This window comes from Strongylocentrotus purpuratus, unplaced genomic scaffold, assembly GCF_000002235.5.
Source record: "Strongylocentrotus purpuratus isolate Spur 01 unplaced genomic scaffold, Spur_5.0 spur5_scaffold_5, whole genome shotgun sequence".
NCBI lineage: Eukaryota > Metazoa > Echinodermata > Echinoidea > Camarodonta > Strongylocentrotidae > Strongylocentrotus > Strongylocentrotus purpuratus.
Window position 1 is genome coordinate 25981814 of NW_022145611.1, and position 19880 is coordinate 26001693.

Below are 19880 nucleotides of genomic sequence, written 5' to 3' on the forward strand. Positions count from 1 at the left end.
ATTGAAAAAAATACCGGAAAATCATGACGTAACAGTAACATTTGTAAATCACTGGTATCGAATAAGAAATACACCCCCCCCCCCCCCATCAGTACGCAAGCGTTCAGGGGCTCATGTCTTCGCACCCCTATAACAAAAAAACAGACACGCTTTCCCATTCTCGCACAATGTGTCCACGATATGCTCGTATCGCTATTATAAAGATCTCCATTGATAAATACCATATAGGTTGCATGCGCAATGTTTATGAAATTAATTCCTGTGAACTTTCCTTTTCTTTGAATGGAATTGTAAATGAGATTTAATTCAGGTTTTTATTATTGTTATGTTCTTTTGGGTTAAAAATACAAACCATGTTTACTCCTTTACTGCTTTTTTTTTTTTTTGGAGGGGGGGGGGCGTTTTGGGGGGCAAAAATGCGTTTTGCCCCCCCCCCCCCCCCCCCCACTTTTTTGACTGGCACCCCACTTCTGGCGCCTATGTGTTCTATCATAACTTAATCACAACTATAATTAATTAATGATACATATTTGGAAAGCTTATAGTCTCCTCTTTCATGTGATGCTACTCAGATAATGCATATTTCACGGATGAGTGATTAAAAGCAATTTGAAGGAAGGAAACCAAAAAGACATTTGGCGGGCGGTATCTGAATTTCGAAGAAAAATTCACATTTCTAGAAAGTTGAGTTTCTGCCCTTTCATATTATGACACCTCAATCAGGAAAAATGAGCGAGGAATGACAAAATTCTGTTTGTTTAAAGTAGTGCTTGCATTTCCATAATTTTATTAAACGAATTTGTTTTCACTGGCTGCCTGCCGTATCAATAAACGAAATTAACAAAAGACTTAACTCCGTTTCGTTGACAATCAGCCGTAGACGAGAGTCTTCATGCATGGCTGATTGTTAACGAAACGGAGTTAAGTCTTTTGTCAAATCTGCTTTTTTGCTACGGCGGGCACCCAGTGAAAACGAATACGTTTGTTAAAAATATAAAAATGTAATGGCTACTTTAAACAAACAGAACTTTGTTATTCCTGGCTCATTTTTCTTGATTGAGGTATCATATGAAAGAACAGAAAATGAACTTTCTAGAAATATGAATTTTTCTTTGAAATTCAGATACCGCCCGCCAAATTACTTTTTGGTTTCCTTCCTTCAAATTGCTTTTAATCACTCATGCGTGAAATATGCATCACGTAAGTAGCATCAACTGAAAGAGGAGACTCTAAGCTTTCCAAATATGTATCCTTCATTAATTATGGTTGTGATTAAGTTATGATAAAACATCGATACTTCTCGGTTTCGTTTTTTCTGGGACGCACTGTACATACTTGTCTTGAGTTTGAAAGTAATCCATCCGTCATTTGTAATAAGAAGGCATTGACAAGCTATTTTTGCATACATAATGAGCCCCATGACCTTTGACCTCATGACCCCACAATCTACTCAATTCATTTGCTTTGCAAGATAAATACATGTTTTGATGGTAATCTGTTCATTGGTTTTAATAATGATGTGATCATAAGCTATTTTTGCATATATATTGAGCCCTGTGACCTTTGACCTTTGACCCCAAAATCTAATCAAATCATTGGCTCTGCAAGATTCATACATGACTAAAGTTTGGCAGAAATCCATCCATCGGTTCTTGAGATAATGTGATCACGAGCTATTTTTGCATACATAATGAGCCCTGTAACCTTTGACCTTTGACCTTTGACCTCATGACCCCAAAATCTAATCAGTTCATTGGCTCTGCCAGATACATACATGTTTTAAGTTTGGCAGGAATTCATCCATTGGATCTTGAGATAACGCGATCACGAGAACGGGACGTACGTACGGACGGACGGACGAACAACCCGAAAACATAATGCCTCCGGCTACTTCGTAACGGAGGCATAAAAAGCTTTCTTAATTAGCAGATAATTATGCTCTCTCTCTCTCTCTCTCTCTCTCTCTCTCTCTTAGTTGTTGATGCTTTAGTTAATGTCCATTCCATTTAGCTATAGGGCTTCTTTGTTATATAGTAACGTGCACCGATTTATGGTTTTATGATCATACGCTGATGGTCTCATACCACACTGATTATGAAACAAACATCATATTTTCTCTCCTGTATAATACTGCATTCGTTTCGGGATCCTCACTCCAAAGTCAGACTCCATTGTACGATGCATAGATAAAAGAAAGGGAGCGATTCTTATCTCCTCAGTTTTTGATTTGCATAAAATTACTCGCATCTTAATTCACAGTAATAGTACAGCCAAATGAGGAATACGCCGGCTAAAGAGTATAGTTGCAGGTTAGGAGTGAGTGCGGGTGTCGCGATCTGCTAGAGATAGGTGTCGAGATCCTCACTCCAAAGTCTGACTCCGCTGTATTATGCATATATAAAAAGGGACCTATTCTTTTCTCTTCAGTTTTTAATTTGCATTTAATTACTCGCATCTTAATTCGATATCAGAGTCAAGTGAGGAATGCCATCATACGCGGGCTCAAGAGAAGTAGCTGCCGGGTGAGTGCGGGTAGATCACGATCTACTGGAGATATAGATGACTTGTTGGTGGAAAAGTGAGCATTAAAGGGAAAGGCGCCGGGAGAAGATGGATGTGAATGCCAAATGGTGGACGAACGAGACCCTGAGGACCCGTGACCAATTTTCAGATGATCACTACACATCCGTACTCTCTTACGAAGGAGACATTTGGGCAGGGGTTTATTTGATGTTTATATGTAAGTATATACATCATTCATTTATTATTGTATTTTGTATTTATTAACATTTATTTCCTTCTCAACAGCACAATATAAAACACAATGTATATATACATGATATATGTAACTATTATTTCAACATAGAGTATACAGTAATTAATTCAGATACGGAAGGAGGCGAAAACCCGGAAAGCGTAGCTTGAGTTGGGAACGCCCATAATAAATTAACACAGTTACCGAAAGAACATTATAGACATTATTATGAAAATTACATTGTATATAACAGAACGTTGATAGGAAAGAAAAAATAGTGAAAGGAAGAGAGGAGAGAATTAAGTATAGGAAGGCATGTTCACTTATAAAGAGAAAGTTACATCAATTGGGCTGTACATGTGTCTGCGATTACATCATAAAGATAACGAAGTACAATTGTAAAATAGACAGCGGGTACATATCATTACAAACAAGCAAAATCATCAAACAGACAACAGCTTATCCGATAGCATTGTCCTGGGAATATACAGATAGTACTAGCAACAAGTTATCAAAGTAAATAAATAATCGGTCATACAAAGATGTATAATTAATATGTGGAATTATAGGGCTGAGAAGGGCTCTTTTCCGTTTTCAAGTCATCGTATTGTATTTTATCACAACAATTTTTGAGCATTCCTCAACATTGTTTTGCGCTTTACTTTAATATTAATGCATTGCAGTGGTGGATCGAGACTCCTCTCAGGGGGGGGGGGGGGGTTGGTTCAAACAATTTCTGAGCGCCAAAACCATATACTTTCTCGCTTTTTTTATAATGCACACTATTTTATGCAATTAATATATGCCAGACTGTGTTTTACCGAGGCGACGGGTGGCTATAATACTCTTAAAGCCTTCATGCCCCCAACCTATAGATATGCAACTGTTTTTTTTATTTTTCTAGACAGACCATATCACGTTTCAGGTTACACTGATGATTATCTTAAATTTCAATAATCATTAATATTTTACTTTTGTAAATGGTTTGCTATAGTGATTATCAACTAATTTATAATTCATTACTCATAAGTTGTCATCATTAACATTATTGCCAACATCGTCATTATGATTATCATAAGCCCTTTTTCCAGGAACATGGCCGAAAATTCGTAAATCAGTCAGATCAAATACTATATGATGGGCACCTAATATGCTTTGAAATTGAAAGCAACCATGTAATACCTTATAAAACACGAACCTTTTGTATTACGCAACAATGTACCTCATTACCGCTTAAAAGGAAATAATCAGAGGATTATCGGACAAGATAAATTTGTGGGGCTTCAGTTACAAGAAAAGACAATGAAACACGCTTATGTCCTCGTGTTTTACTCGATAATTTACAAAACAAAGAAATGATTTAGTATCCTGTGGAGAAAAAAAAGTATCACAAGGCACTTATAATATAAAAACTAAATCGTCCATGTGGTGTCTGTTATCTAGCAGTTGATCGACGTAGGTGGAAACGTTTTTAGACAAAAGGGCCCGAATTCACAAAGGAGGTTTGTCGACAAACCTTGGTTTTCGTACGTCATATGACGCGTTTTACGCGTTTTTTACAAACCTGGTTTGTAAAGAACAAAAGGAGGTTTGGCGAAACAAATGGAGGTTTGAGCTCAAACCTTGGTCTGAGCTCAAATCTTGCTTTGTGAATTCGGGCCAAGATGTTTGTCTTTAGGTAGCCCCTCGTGCTGTAGACCCACTGTAGGTTGTTTTGTTATGGACCAGTGCTAACCGGTCCTGGATACGATACTGAAGGCCTTGCCCCACTTTTTTTAATGGAGTATATTTGACAGCCCCCTCACTTTACTAGCATCGCTACCTCTTATCATATTTCCAGGGGGGTGTTTCACAAAGATTCTAAGTTGAACTTATCTCTAAGTTGGACTTAAAAATTATGGAAAGCCGTTAGCATCTTTGAAAATATTTTGTAAAAGTTATTTTAAAAAGGCATGAAATTTTGATTCAAATCATTCATATTTTCTATCATCAAGGAGATTTCATGTTCTTGATGTGGAATTATAAAAAAGTCTAAAATACTTGAATTTCTGCTTTTGAACATATTTCATTTTAAGGCTCCAATGGCTGTCCATAATTTTTAAGTCCAACTTAGTGTTAAGTTCTACTTAGGATCTTTGTGAAACACCCCCCTGGATGAACACCTTCTTATGATAGTTTACAATATTCATTAGAAGAATATTCTAGCTTCCTTGAAAAGGGCATTTCACGACATACGACGTACCTTCTCATTTTTCTTCATTTCCAACACAGCCAATGTAAACAATCATAACAACAAAATTGTTTGCTGTAAGTTGTGTATGTTTCTCTTTTTTTAAAGTAAAAACTGTGGAAATGGAGGGATCCACTAAGAATTAAGGCTTTGGATTCTTAAAATAAGTTTGGATAGATTTGTAAAATAAGAGCAAAAAAGTTACCCAAAGGTACTTCTTGGTCTAGTTAAATCATGAAGTGGAAAATGAGGTAACAATAAATTACATAGGACAGGGTAGAAGAAAAAAATCTTACCTCATAAGCAGCACTGTGTCTATCGCGTTATAAACCAATACGTAACATGCATGACCGTTTTAATTAGATGGAGTGCGGTTAGGCAACACTAATAGTCAATCGATAATTCAATCGATATAGAGGGGCGTGGCGTTTGATAGCCTCCGTTTCAAACAGGAAATATAAAATAATTTATATTGACCAAGAAGAAGAAAAAAAAATCACATTTTTTCATTCTTATCGGGAAATTGAGATATTTTGCAAATTTGCTCGTAACCTTGTCGGCAAATGTTGAAATCGGGGAGGGTGATGTGTTGTGCCCTTGTTAGTAAATAAAAAATGTGAGAGCGCCTTTTTGTCCCTTTTTGTGTCTGCGTTTTGTTTAAAATAAGAGCAAATCTGTGAATATCGTCACCCTGGTTCAAAACTGTACAAAGAGGAGCCCCCGTGTACAGTAATAGCATGCAGACAGTGTATGCCTATGCTAATAATCAGGCTGACAAAATACACTCAATCTCCATAAGTACTTGAAATTGTCGTGTCCGACCATCATTAAAATAATTTTTATTCTCCCTCCCTCTAACTTCCTTTTTATCTGACTTTTTACCTTTTCCTTGAGTAAATTATGAATACGACCTCCTTGAAAGATTCTAATCGATTTCAGGGGCATGTATTAGGTAGGCGTTGTTTTTGCATCCACATCCTTCTAAACTCAAATTGCCTTGAGATCATTTTAAACTCTGCATCTTTTTGTAAGTTTATGGTGTATATACCCCTTTGTCTAAACAGTCTTTGAAAATCAATTCCATAAATTTATGAAACACTTAAATCATATGAGAAATGTATTTGTGTATGTATATGTATCTGTATATATTATGAAGGAATGATGAAAAAATGAAGAAATTAATTTGTTAATTTTTTTCTTCTATTTGCTGAAGCTCTGATAGCGTTTATCGGAAATATATCAGTCATCGTCATCTCTCTACGGAAACGTGAGAAATTAAAGCCAATTGACCTGTTGACAATCAACCTAGCAATAGCAGACTTTCTCATCTGTGTCGTCTCGTATCCACTACCAATGATTTCAGCTTTTAGACATAGGGTAAGTCCCTACCTTCTCCTTCTATTGCCCTTTGTTTCACTTATTTAAGGATCTAGGTGGCACAGAGGATGGGGTATAGGCATATGGTTATGTTTTTTGCGTGTGTATTTCATCTCATTCTTTTTTTCATTTTGTTATATTTCATTTGCTTGCTTGTCCGACATTAGCGCACCGTGGATACTTTTGCCTTTCGGGGGTATTTCATTTCATTCATTCATTCATTCATTCATTTTTTGTTGTGGGGGGGGGGGGCATGAGGCTTGTAAGAGATGTGATATATTTTGAGATCTGATAGGTTTGAAAGATATGAGAACATTTCTATCACGTTACATAGAAAGGGTTATGCTTTCATTGTGCTTCTGAAATCTATACATACATACATAATCATAAAACACGCACACATGCGCACACACACACGCACGCACACACACACACGCACACATACCCACTCCCTACTCACTCAGTGGATGTAACATTCTCAACTCAAGAAATATACTAAATAAATGATTTAACCAGGCTGCACAATAGAGTTATTACACTTTAACAAGCTCATGGTGGAGACGAAAATAAATCTTAATTAACACTAAGCTGCTCCCACTGTAGAAAGTGTAATCCCAGCTTTCCCATTCTAATGGCTATTTTCTTTTCCTCATCCTTATAATTCAAAATAGTTTTCTTCATTTTTTTTAAAGTTGGTAGTTGGCACCCCCCCCCCCCGATCTTGACCTAAATATAACATACCTCACAATGAAAAATTATAGAATTACAGATTTGTATTCTATATGAACTTCCTGTCAACCCAACAAATATATCTAGCCATTCTAAATCTTTAATTTCATCTAACTCAAAAAGTTGTACTAAAACCTGGCATATCCTTTGAACGCTCCCGTAAGATAAAAAATAAATGTTTCTATGTTTCTATTTCCTGTTTACAAAACGAATATAAATTATCACCAAAATAACCAAATCTACATGCTGATTAGTATATATATGGCTCCGTGCAATAATCTTTAAAATCATAATTATTTTGCCCATCCCTTACCTGCAACCCATACGTCTGCTGTAGTACCTTTGTAAAATAATCATAAATTGTTATTGAATTTACATCCCAAAACTTTTTTTTGAACACGAAATATGACAATAAGTATTATAACATATAACATCGACCTCGATGAATTGTATTTACCCTAAATCATCTATCCATTACCTGGGTATCGCATCATAAATATCAATTAGCATAAGCAAATTATTACCTTTCATACCGAGGTTCATAAAAAGTTGAACAGACTTAAAATGAGCTTTCTCAATCAAGAGATTTAATTGAACAATCCCCCTTTCAAACAAGTATCTATCAAATATAGTTTGTCTATTTATAAATATTCGCAAAAGGCCGCCGAACGCTTTAAGACTGTGAGCGACTAGGCTTGGAAAGGACGTACGTTGACACAATGGTTGATTGGAAAAACCAAACAAAACTGAGAAGTTGGTGATTATTATCCTAAACAGAATTATAATAATAATTATACGTGTTTATACAGCGCATAACACTTACATTATCAGAAGTCTCTAAGCGCTCTACAACGATGAAGCATAATTACCCTGCATGGCCTACCAGGTCCCCATTTACTTCACTTGGGTGGAGTGCAGCACCGGGCGCAGGGGGGGGGGCGGTTAAACCCCCCTAAACAAACAAAAAAAAATTGTGCTCGCCCCCTGCCCCACTCCCACTAAGCGAAATATCGGTGGGCGCGATTTTCTGATTTCCGGGGACACAAACAAAAATAGTGCCCACTCCCCCCCCCCCCCCCCCTTTAAACAACCTCCTTGAAAAAAATCCTGCGTACGCCACTGCAAACGAGCACACCTGTATATACAGTGCGTATTTATTAAAAAAAAAGTAAATCTAACTTTGGTAACGTAAGATTAAAAAGTCATAATCGATGTGAACTTTTTTCTGTCTAATGATACCCGAATCATAATTTTTCTGCCGAGGATGACTTAGCACCAGGTGTTTTTCAACGTGCCGTTAAAATCTCCTTGTATCCAAGTTTTCTTGAGAATAAGCTGAAAATAGCCTATAACCTACAAGACTATGCCTATGACCTACAAGCATTGCTCTTTCTCTTTAGGCTCTGTCATATTTCTTCTTTTATTTAACTTAGTCTTATGTATTATTCTTTTCGTTTGTATAAATGCATCCAAAAAAATGATTACAAAAATGTAACATGCCAAATGTAATGATGTATTATACAACAAGTGAAATATGAAAATAAACTGAAACTGAAAGTGAAAACTGACAAATAAATGTGACATTTAAAAGATATTGACAGTAGACTTCCATAAGTAAAACAAGCAACCCAAGGTTTAACCTTACACAAGGGATATGAGACAAACCAAGATTTGTGTCATTATGACAAAGATAATATCATAAATGTTGCTTGTAAATGAGCCTTTTCTTGAGAATGAGCTGAAAATAAATGTGACATTTTTATTCAAATGCAAAAAATCAATGTGAATATAATATCAGCAATCATTTTTTGGACTGAAATTACAATGCTTTAGGACTTCTGACTCATATTCATTGCTTTAGCCCAACCTTGGTACGAAAGAATTTTGACAATACTTAGATGCAGAGTTATGAATATGGTATCATTAGACAGAATATTAGTTACTCTTTAAACTGAAATGCAAGTTATGTTCACACAGATAATAACTCTATAACTAGATTCTTCCCAATTTGCGTATATATTTGTTGTTATATAATGTGCTGTATATTGCACGTCAGAAGTGGATCATGGATCCGCAGCTGTTTTTCCTTTGCCTTCTGAGTTAAACATCCTCATTAAAAGGGCGTCGCTAAAATATTGACATCAAGAAGAATAACAAAGCGAAAAAAACGTTTGATGAAAAATAGGGAAAAAATATTTTAGTTTATTTTACGATATTCTTTAACATCTCTTTGGAAACGTGCATAGAAGATATGTATAGAATCACTGGGTTATATGATTATACATTCTGACCCCCCCCCCCCTCTTTTCCTCTTCCTCTCTCTCTCTCTACCTCCATAATTCTCTCTTTTCTCCTGTAATTGAATTTCACACTCTATCTTTCAGCCACATTCTTCTATTATCTCCCAATTATACCTTACACAAGGGATATGAGAGAAACCAAGATTTGTGTCATCACGACAAAGATAATATCATACATGTTGCTTGTAAATCAGCCTTTTCTTGAGAATAAGCTGAAAATAGCCTATAACCTACTAGTCTATGCCTATGACCTACAAGCATTGCTCATTCTCTTTAGGCTCTATCATATTTCTTCTTTTATTTGACTTAGTCTTATGTATCATTCTTTCCGTTTGTATAAATGCATCCAAAAAAATGATTACAAAAATGTAACATGCCAAATGTAATGATGTATTATACAACAAGTAAAATATGAAAATAAACTGAAACTGAAAGTGAAAACTGACAAATAAATGTGACATTTAAAAGATATTGACAGTAGACTTTCATAAGTAAAACAAGCAACCCAAGGTTTACCTTACACAAGGGATATGAGAGAAACCAAGATTTGTGTCATTATGACAAAGATAATATCATAACTGTTGCTTGTAAATGAGCCTTTTCTTGAGAATGAGCTGAACAAAAATGTGACGTTTTTATTCAAATGCAAAAAATCAATGTGAATATAATATCAGCAATCATTTTTTGGACTGAAATTACAATGCTTTAAGGACTTTTGACTCATGTTCATTGCTTCAGCCCAACCTTGGTACGAAAGAATTTCGACAATACTTAGATGCAGAGTTATGAATATGGTATCATTAGACAGAATATTAGTTACTCTTTAAACTGAAATGCAAGTGATGTTCACACAGGTAATAACTCTATAACTAGATTCTTCCCAATTTGCGTATATATTTTTTGTTATATAATGTGCTGTATATTGCACGTCAGAAGTGGATCATGGATCCGCAGCTGTTTTTCCTTTGCCTTCTGAGTTAAACATCCTCATTAAAAGGGCGTCGCTAAAATATTGACATCAAGAAGAATAACAAAGCGAAACAAACGTTTGATGAAAAATAAGGAAAAAATATTTTAGTTTATATTACGATATTCTTTACCATCTCTTTGGAAACGTGCATAGAAGATATGTATAGAATCACTGGGTTATATGATTATACATTCTGACCCCCCCCCCCCCCCCTCTTTTCCTCTTCCTCTCTCTCTCTACCTCCATAATTCTCTCTTTTTCTCCTGTAATTGAATTTCACACTCTATCTTTCAGCCACATTCCTCTATTATCTCCCAATTATACCCCTCCCTTTCATATTAGTGCAATTTATCCGTCATCATGTTCAACAATACAGATTACCCTGCACCCTAACACCTTAACACTTTAATAATCCGAAGAAGAAAAGGGGAAGTCGTAGTTCCATTGTTTATCCATAGGTGAATTTAAAAGTCCCGGGGAGTGTTTCACAAAGACTAAGATTAACAATAAAAAGTTTAGCTTTTAAGAATTCAATTTATCAAAATCTGTATATTTGAAAAGATTAACATTAAAAAGTTTAGCTTTTACGAATTCAATTTTTCAAAATCTGTGTATTATAAAAGATAAATCTACTTTGAAAGGAAAAAATCCTAACAGTAGAGGCGTAAATATTCACTCCTGAACGATAAACGCCTATAAACCAAAACAACAACAACAACATATACTTAACTATGGCAGACTGTTCATGCTACTGGTTGCTCCCGACATTATGATCTTTAAAGAATATTTTTTCCTTCGATAATGACCTATCAAAAAAATGTAAATTCTGTAGATTTGTGACCATGATTTGTACATCCCTTGAGAGACCAATGCCAGTAAACGGTGAGAGAAAACAGTGGCATGAACGGCCTGCCATAGTTAACTCCAACTTAAAGTCGATATTAGCCTTTGTGAAACACCCCTGGTCCTTATTGAATACAACTGTGTAACCATATACTTTTGTGTGGATATATATATATATATATATACAGTGCGTCCCAGAAAAAAAGAACCGAGAATTATCGATGTTTTAATCACAATCATATTTGATAAATGACACATATTTGGAAAGCTTAGATCCTCTTCTTTCGTTTCATGCAACTTGTATAATACATATTTCACGCATGTGTGATTAAAATGAATTTGAAGAGAGGAAATCAAAAAGTCATTTGGCAAACGGTATCTGAATTTCAAAGAGAAAATCACATTTTTAGAAAGTTGAGTTTCTGTCCTTTCATATCACACCTCAGTCAGGAAAAATGAGCTAGGAATAACAAAGTTCTGTTTGTTTAAAGTTGTGCTTGCATTTCCATAATTTTATCAAACGAATTCGTTTTCACTGGATGCCTGCCGTAGCAACAAACGAAATTAACAAAAGACTTAACTCCGTTTCGTTTAAAACAAGTCGTAGACGAAAGACTTCATGCATGGCTGATTGTCAACGAAACGGAGTTAAGTGTTTTGTCAATTCTGCTTGTTGCTACGGCAGGCAGCCAGTGAAAACGAATTCGTTTGATAAAATTATGGAAATGGAAGTTATAGCAATGTGATTTTCTCTTTGAAATTCAGATACCGTCCGCCAAATGACTTTTTGGTTTCCTCTCTTCAAATTCGTTTTAATCACTCATGTGAGTTGCATCAAATGAAAGAGGAGGATCTAAGCTTTCCAAATATGTGTCATTTATCAAATATGTTTGTGATTAAGTTATGATAAAACATCGATAATTCTCGGTTTCCTTTTTTCTGGGACGCACTGTATAACCATATAAAGCCTTGAAACACTCACTTCGCCTGATGAGAATAAATCAAAATGGTTTGTGAAGTTCAATCTATGTTTCTTGAGTATTCTAGCGTTGTAAATAAATATATTTTCTACTATACTACTTTGACTCTGCATCTCGTTGGACATTTTATCCTCTTAGTATTTTATATAACATATATACATACAATATATATATATATATATATATATATATATCTTCTCTTATTTCCTTTTGTATTGTATTTATTTCCACAAGAGTTGTCAAAGCTGTTGTAAAGGTTATTCACTAACATCTATACATAAATATATATATATATATGTATGCATGTATGTGTGTATGTATATGCATGTACGTTTATAAATCATAATATAAAAGTATAACGTCATCGTCACATTCGCGCGTTTCATAAGGTGAGTTAAAAGGATATTGACATTACCTGTATGATGAAAAAATTGATTGAATATTGTAATGCAAAATTTGCGAATGTAAATAAATTAATGAGTTTAAAAAAGCAAATCAAACCCTTTTAAATATTAAGTTTAATAATTTTTATTATTATATAAATAAGCAATTAAGTCCTTGCGCAAGGCACTTTACCATTATTGCTCCTCTCCACCCAGGTGTTAAAATAGGTACTCGGTAGAATGTGAACGTCAGTGTGGTTAGAATAGCATGTGCGCGCGGGTAAAAGGGCGACTGGCTGGAATGCTCCCCACTCCAAGGGAGTGGAGAGTGTGCACTGTACAGTGCGTCCTAGAAAAAACGAAACCGAGAATTATTGATGTTTTATCATAACTTAATCACAATTGTAATTAATAAATGACACATATTTGTAAAGCTTAGGTCTGACAAAAGACTTAACTAATCTTTTTGTTGCTACGGCAGGCAGCCAGTGGAAAGGAATTCGTTTAATAAAAGTATGGAAATGCAATGCAAACAGAACTTTGTTATTCCTAGCTCATTTTTTCTTGATTGAGGTGTCATATGAAAGGGTAGAAAATGAACCTTCTAAAAATGTGATTTTTCTCCTAGAAATTCAGATTAATTTTAATCACTCACGCATCAAATGAAAGAGGACGATCCACGCTTTACAAATATGTGTCTTTTATTATAATTGTGATTAAGTTATGATAAAACATCGATAATTCTCGGTTTCGTTTTTTTCTGGGACGCACTGTATAGTGCAGAATAATAAAAGAATCCATTGACCAGGGTAATAATACTGTAACGCTTTGATCGGGTACGTTGTAACTGGTAAAGCGCTGTATGATAAACAGTTATCATTATGAATTATGAAATAATTTTCTCAAATGTGTGTTTCCTTCTAGTGGTCCTTTGGGAAGTTTGGCTGTGTCTGGTATGGTTTCACATCATTCCTATTTGCGGTTGGTAGTATGGCAACGTTGATGGTTATTGCTCTCCTCAGATACGCCAAGCTATGCAGAGAGAATGTGGGTAAGTGTCACAGCAAGCTCTTACTGAGGAAATTCATGTCCGTATTTTCCCTATGAGCCAATAAGAGTACTTTGATGAAAGAAATTGTTATATTTTCTTTTGCTAGCCGAAAGGCATGTACTATTCAGACTTTTTCTGTTCATTTTGAAAGTAACTCTTAAACCAATGACTTTCTTCCAAAATTGTATTCTCTACTCTCATGTAAATTGTATACAAGATTATTCTTTTTAATGAAATTCGTTTGTATCATCATTATTATCAGTAGTAGGAGTAGTAGTAGTAGTAGGAGTAGTAGTAGTAGAAGTAGTAGTAGTAGTAGAAGTAGTAGTAGTAGTAGTAGTAGTAGTAGAGTAGTAGTAGTGGAAGTAGAAGTAGTGGTGGTAGTAGAAGTAGTACTAGTACTAGTTGGGGTATTAATGATGATGATGATTATTATTATTATCATTATTGTTATTATTATGATTATTATTGTTATCAATATTATTATTATTATTATTGTTAGTAGTAGTAGCATCGTTATCACCACCGTCATTATTATATCATTGCTACTATATCACTACTACTATCATGACTATAACTTTACCCTGTTGATCTCTATCGTAGATGTGCAATATTAAAACTGACGTACACCGTCTATCTATTATTCATGACATTCATGACACGGTTTTAAGATCAGAAGTAAGGCTTACGGTTAAAATAAATCAAATCTACTGTCAATCACTTTCGAAAATTATCTTTATTTTACATCAATGATATCCAATTAAGTATATAATACATAATATGGTGTGAGCTTTTTGAAACATCAAGATAACAAGAAATTGACATACTCTTGTTGAAAATTACATGCACTTCACGTAGAAATGGGTAAATGGGACTACATACAAATGTAGCATGAAAGCTAGGTTTAAACAGATTTGGTAAAGATGAACAATATTCTGTGAACTTTTTCGTTCTTCCTATATGTAACTTTGAGAAGAACGAAGGTTCAGAAAAGGTTGATCATCTAGCATATAAGTATTGGTGTGTACTGCAAAGTTCTGGAATCATCAAAATGATAAGAAATATGGTCCAGTCTTCGTAAAGTTACAAGCACTGTACACAGAAAGATGTATATGGGACTATACGCACACATGCGCGACACGTGCGTTTATCTCTCACAGACCATGTAGATAAACTAATTTACCCAATATATCAATTAGTAGGCGGTTTCCCGACAAAATTTGTATCATGTATTAGTCAAAACATATTCTTTCACATGATTGGTAATAAGAGCTTCCATTTCATTTTTTGAAATTGGGGCGTTTCCAATACTGGTCTTTACCTTTAAGGATAATCTGCCCATTAATACCGTCCATTCCTTGATGACTTTATCTCCTAAGCTAAAGATACGGTTTAAAATCCACTCATATATACGTCAAACGGACAGAGGACAACATAAGGAACAGTACACTGATACTATGATACATGTGTATATTATCCATTTATAAGGCGCATTGCATCAATTTCCCTTTCCCTGTTAAAGGATCATTCAAGATCCGGCTGCATTAAGGCTAACTTTAGATTGTAGCAAACTAATGGAGAATTAATACCAAGACGAGCTGGCTTCAAGTAATTCTAAATTGTTTTTCAAGCGGTGGATTTGTTGTTCATACCAACAAATTATAAACCAACCGGTAAGGGAGCAGGTTGTAAGGAAAAGAGTTGAAAACACTTATACTGAAATCAACATTATCATGTATTACGGACGTTTTACTCATTTTCCTTATCATTGCTTACTCTTTGTTTAAGCTATATACAGTTTGGACAATGTTGAAATCAGCTTTTACTGAAAGGGTGTTCGTCATCATTAGACGGATAATCAATACATGATTGAATGAAGGGATGAATGAATGAATGTTACGATACAGTAGGCCTACAGTTTAGCATTGTTTTCACAATTAATGCTTTTAGGCCTACAATATAACACTGCTATTGAACTACATAGAAGATCGTCTCCTAGGAGATATAACACAGAGTCAGAGTTAATACACTTCTGGCTCTTATCAGACGATATACGAATACGTTATTTCATGACGGATGCATCATCCTCAATCTGAATTATTCCAATTAAAGTCGGGCGCGATTGGATGACTTTTGTTCTCACTTGCTTTCTTTTGTCACCACTCACCAGTAATATATTCTTCAGTAACAGCTAATGATTTGGTACTAGATGTTGCAATTCCATCGTATTCGGTTTCAGCATGATGACATAATTAAGAACTGATTAATGAATCATCTTATATGTTTTCGAGTTAATGAGGTGACCATCGTGTACGAAATAAACATCCTCGGACTTACCAATTTTTGTATGACTTTAAGCCCCTGTCCAATTATGTAGATTTTTTCCTCGTACACGTCAATCACAATTTATTACACTATATTGTCTTGTCCATAATAATGGGGTGTGTTTTTATTTGACTCATCGATTAAGACGGGATTAGTACCAAACTTAGGATACTAATTGGAACACATTGTATATCTGTGAATGCCGATGTTGAAATTAGATGGATTTAAGATGTAGGATCAAGAAAAGATTAAAGATGAAGTTGAGTTCTGGTCATGCGATTGCATCGTGAAAGAAACGGTGTGGAACCGACCAGAAAAGGTTGATCATCTAGCATATGAGAATTTGTGTGTATTGCAAGGTTCTGGAATCATCAAAATGATAAGAAATTTGGCCAAGTCTTGGTAAAGTTACAAACACTTGCACAGAAAGATGTATATGGGACTACACGAACACGTGGCGTAAAAAGCCGGCCCCCCGATTTTTACGATGTTACATGCATATTTAGAATATGAAGGCATTTGAAGAGCCATGCTTTTCAGGGAACATGTCTTAACTGATGTTCTTCCACACTTGCATAATAAGAATGAGTAATGCTCACAAATTATTTTTCACCTCTTCCCAGAACTCAACCTTCTCTTTAAGACCGCATACTTTTTTTTAATGACAGAGGATGTGTGTGTGTGGGTTTGTTTGGGGTGCGTGGTCGGGTTTGCGTGGTCGTATGGATGTAATTATTACCATTATCATTATTATTACTTTTATTATTTTTATTATCAATATTGATATTATTACTCTTATCATTATTGTCGTTGTTGTTGTTACGATTATATATTATCATTATCATAATTATCGTTATGTTCAACATCATTATATTCATCAACATCTCCATATCATTATCATGAGCAGCAGCAAGCAGTAATACCGTTTCTCATGGCTATCGTCTTTTTCATTTTAAATCCATCTCCAGATCAGTACCAGTCTCGACCATTCGTTATCAAGGTTATTGTCGCCATTTGGGGTTTCGCCTTCTTCACCACGGCACCACCACTCTTCGGCTGGAGCAGGTTGGTGTTTGCACCCTCTCAAAATTCCTATTAATATTTGGGGGTATTTCATTAACACTATCGGGGAAGGATCCAGTATTCTGTAAGAAAGAGACAATAACACAAATTAGAGACCACATATTTGTTTTGCCATATTGCCTTCAAAGGGTTGAGGACACGAGCTGGTTGGGTCCCTTGGGTCCCCCTTAAATCCGCCACTGAGTCCCATAATGTATTTTTCCATCAAAATTACTCGGCATATTATTATTATATATATTTTTTTTTTTAATTGTCTAATAGAGCTACGTTGAAATTATTTAATAAAAACATGTAAAACAATCTGTAGCATTACTTCTTCAACATAAAACATGATCCTGATTCGTTGAGTTCTTAAGAGACGGCAACTGAATGACAAACTTGTTTCTTATTAGATCGAATTATACTGTATGCTTTGTTAAAGATACTGAGTACAGTATGTTGCAATAAAATTATTATACTGAACGTTTCATACACATGAGGAGCGACAACCTAACCACAATGTCACAATCAAGGAATATATTGCCTTGTTCGATAATCATAGAATTATAATCAAGTTTTTTTTGTGTAACAATGACAAACAATTGTTCATGTTTTTGTTTAATCTCTCCCCCCCCCCCCCACCCCCTCCTCCAGTTACGTGCCTGAGCCCTACCATCTATCCTGCACGATAGACTTTGCGGATACAAGTCCTTCCGGTCTGTCTTATACCTATTTCACCACCATTGTCGTCTTCTTCATGCCCCTGATGATCATTGTCTTGTGTTACGTGGCCATAGCAAGGAAAATGATCCACCACAACAGAAGGATCAATGTGGGCCACAACGCGGGCAGGATGCTTCTAGAAATCCGCCTGTTGAAGGTACAAGTTATAGGATCAAAGGCTTCCTAACTGCTGATGTCTTTGTGTCATACCAAGAACTTCTTGGTCATACGTTACAAATACATGTATAAGGTCTGTCATTGTCGATTTATGTGATAGTTACATCGTAATACCATGTGGCTTCATCTGCTGACGTAGGTCTGCGGCAACGCTTGCTTAGACTACAGTAGCTGTCTCGTTATAATGTACATATAAGTGGATGCAAAATGGACAGTGCAAACCTTGTGTTAAAATACAGGCGTATTCAATAATATTCATAGGCTTAATAAGTGTAAGTAATACGATATATTCTTGTATCCCTCGGATAAGACGTTAAATGGAGGCCCCATGTAGAGAAGAGTCACTACCTTTGCACGTTATTAAGAACCCACTGCACTATTCGTATAAGAGTAGGGGGAAACCCCGGTGTAGTGGTCCACCTGCACACTCAAGTATAAGTACGATTATCTGTAAAGAGGTATGTACTCAAAATGGAAGAGGACAACGGTCATGACAGAACATAAATATATGAATAGGACTCGACTGCCTGACTATTTCGTGAGTAGCCCAGTTTGTTGTTGTTTATATATTCATGCTTTCGGACGCCCTTATAGATAAAAGCCTCCAAACAAATTTGTTTAATTTTTTCCCCTTCATCTTGTAGACCGCCTGTATGATCACCATGGCCTATACTATATCATGGACCCCTTACGCCGTCATTGCAATGTGGGTCACTTACATACCAGTAAATCAGATTCCAGACGCATTTCGTATCCTACCGGCCTTCTGCGCCAAAACCTCGTCCGTTTATAATCCCATCATCTACTGCATCTTCAACAAGTCTTTCCGCCAGGACTTGAGTTCCTTGATTTGCTGTTGTGCCTGCCAATGCTATACCATCACCATAAACCTTGATATCAACAGCCATGCGCAACAGCAGTTCCGACGAATAGAGGAGAGAAGAGACGAGGTTGGGACCTATAAACGGCGTCCCTTAATGATCTGTTCTAATCCGTTCGCTTGGTCTCGGGACTTTCATGAAACATGGCGCCAGAGACGCATACGAGGAATTCATCGTAACTGCAGAAACAACGTTCGAGTAGAGAATATCAACGTCAACTTCAGAAGGGACACGGACATGGTGGAACTGAACGCCCCGACGCCAGCAGAAATCCACCGTCCAGAATTAAACACAGCTTCGACGAGAAGTGGTGCACGCACAAAGTCTATGGCGACACATCTGCCTGCCTTGGAGGAGGTCCCGTCGGGAGCACCACAGTGTTCAGCCCTGCTGCATAATACTCCCATTCCAAGGTCACTACAGGGTACTCCGTTACCATACCAGCCTCAACCGAGCACATCGGACCTTCATGATGAGTTCCTAAATCCCAGTGTAGTGTCTCGGAATATGTGTGTTATCGTGGTTAAACCAAACATTGAAGAGGAATTATCAACAGATTGATGACGGTCGAAAGGAACTATAGTGACTATGCCATTTCTTTTAATGTTATGCTTGTCATCAGTTTAGTGCACTCTTGAACAGATACGTGTTTTAATTCGTTAATACCCATATACTTTTCAACTGTTACAGTATTTGTGTAATATAATGTTAAAGTGAAGAAAATATGATGACCTCTATGACCTCTCTCTGGAGTAAACTGATTTCAACGTTCGTTTGTACTTCTTCCTATTACCTCCGTCTTTCATGTTGCATGACTTAAATTTGAAGGTGGCTCTATCATGATATAAACTCGGATGAACTAAAGATCAAAATTAATCCGAGGTTGGCCAAGACTGACCTTTATGGTGACTTTTAGTATTGCTATTATTATTTGTTCGGCCGTACAATACAGTAATATATACAAAGTCGACATAATAGATACAATTATCTTAGAAATAATAGAGAAAGAGAGGGAAATAAGAAGCAAGGAGAAGAGGAAAGAAATGGTTACTGGGCCAGGGTTCGCAAAAGTGAAATTCTTCATTGTTGGCCGG

General features: G+C 35.9%; 1 protein-coding gene across 1 annotated transcript; it reads left to right on the forward strand.

The window, feature by feature from the left end:
- The first annotated feature begins 1976 nt into the window (after positions 1–1976).
- LOC763367 (opsin-5) lies at positions 1977–19553 on the forward strand. Its single transcript, XM_001199309.4, has 6 exons — positions 1977–2740; positions 6199–6362; positions 13492–13618; positions 16912–17008; positions 17660–17885; positions 18550–19553. The coding sequence occupies exons 1-6, from the start codon at positions 2611–2613 to the stop codon at positions 19345–19347; spliced, it is 1542 nt and encodes a 513-aa protein (XP_001199309.1). The 5' UTR covers positions 1977–2610; the 3' UTR covers positions 19348–19553.
- Positions 19554–19880: the final 327 nt, after the last annotated feature.

Excerpts from the sequence above, each read along its gene's own strand:
- LOC763367 (XM_001199309.4), top strand. The coding sequence starts at position 2,611 with ATGGATGTGAATGCCAAATGGTGGACGAACGAGACCCTGAGGACCCGT. Across the intron at positions 2,741-6,198 it reads GGTTTATTTGATGTTTATAT|CTCTGATAGCGTTTATCGGA; the intron begins GTAAGTATATAC and ends TATTTGCTGAAG. Across the intron at positions 13,619-16,911 it reads GCTATGCAGAGAGAATGTGG|ATCAGTACCAGTCTCGACCA; the intron begins GTAAGTGTCACA and ends ATCCATCTCCAG.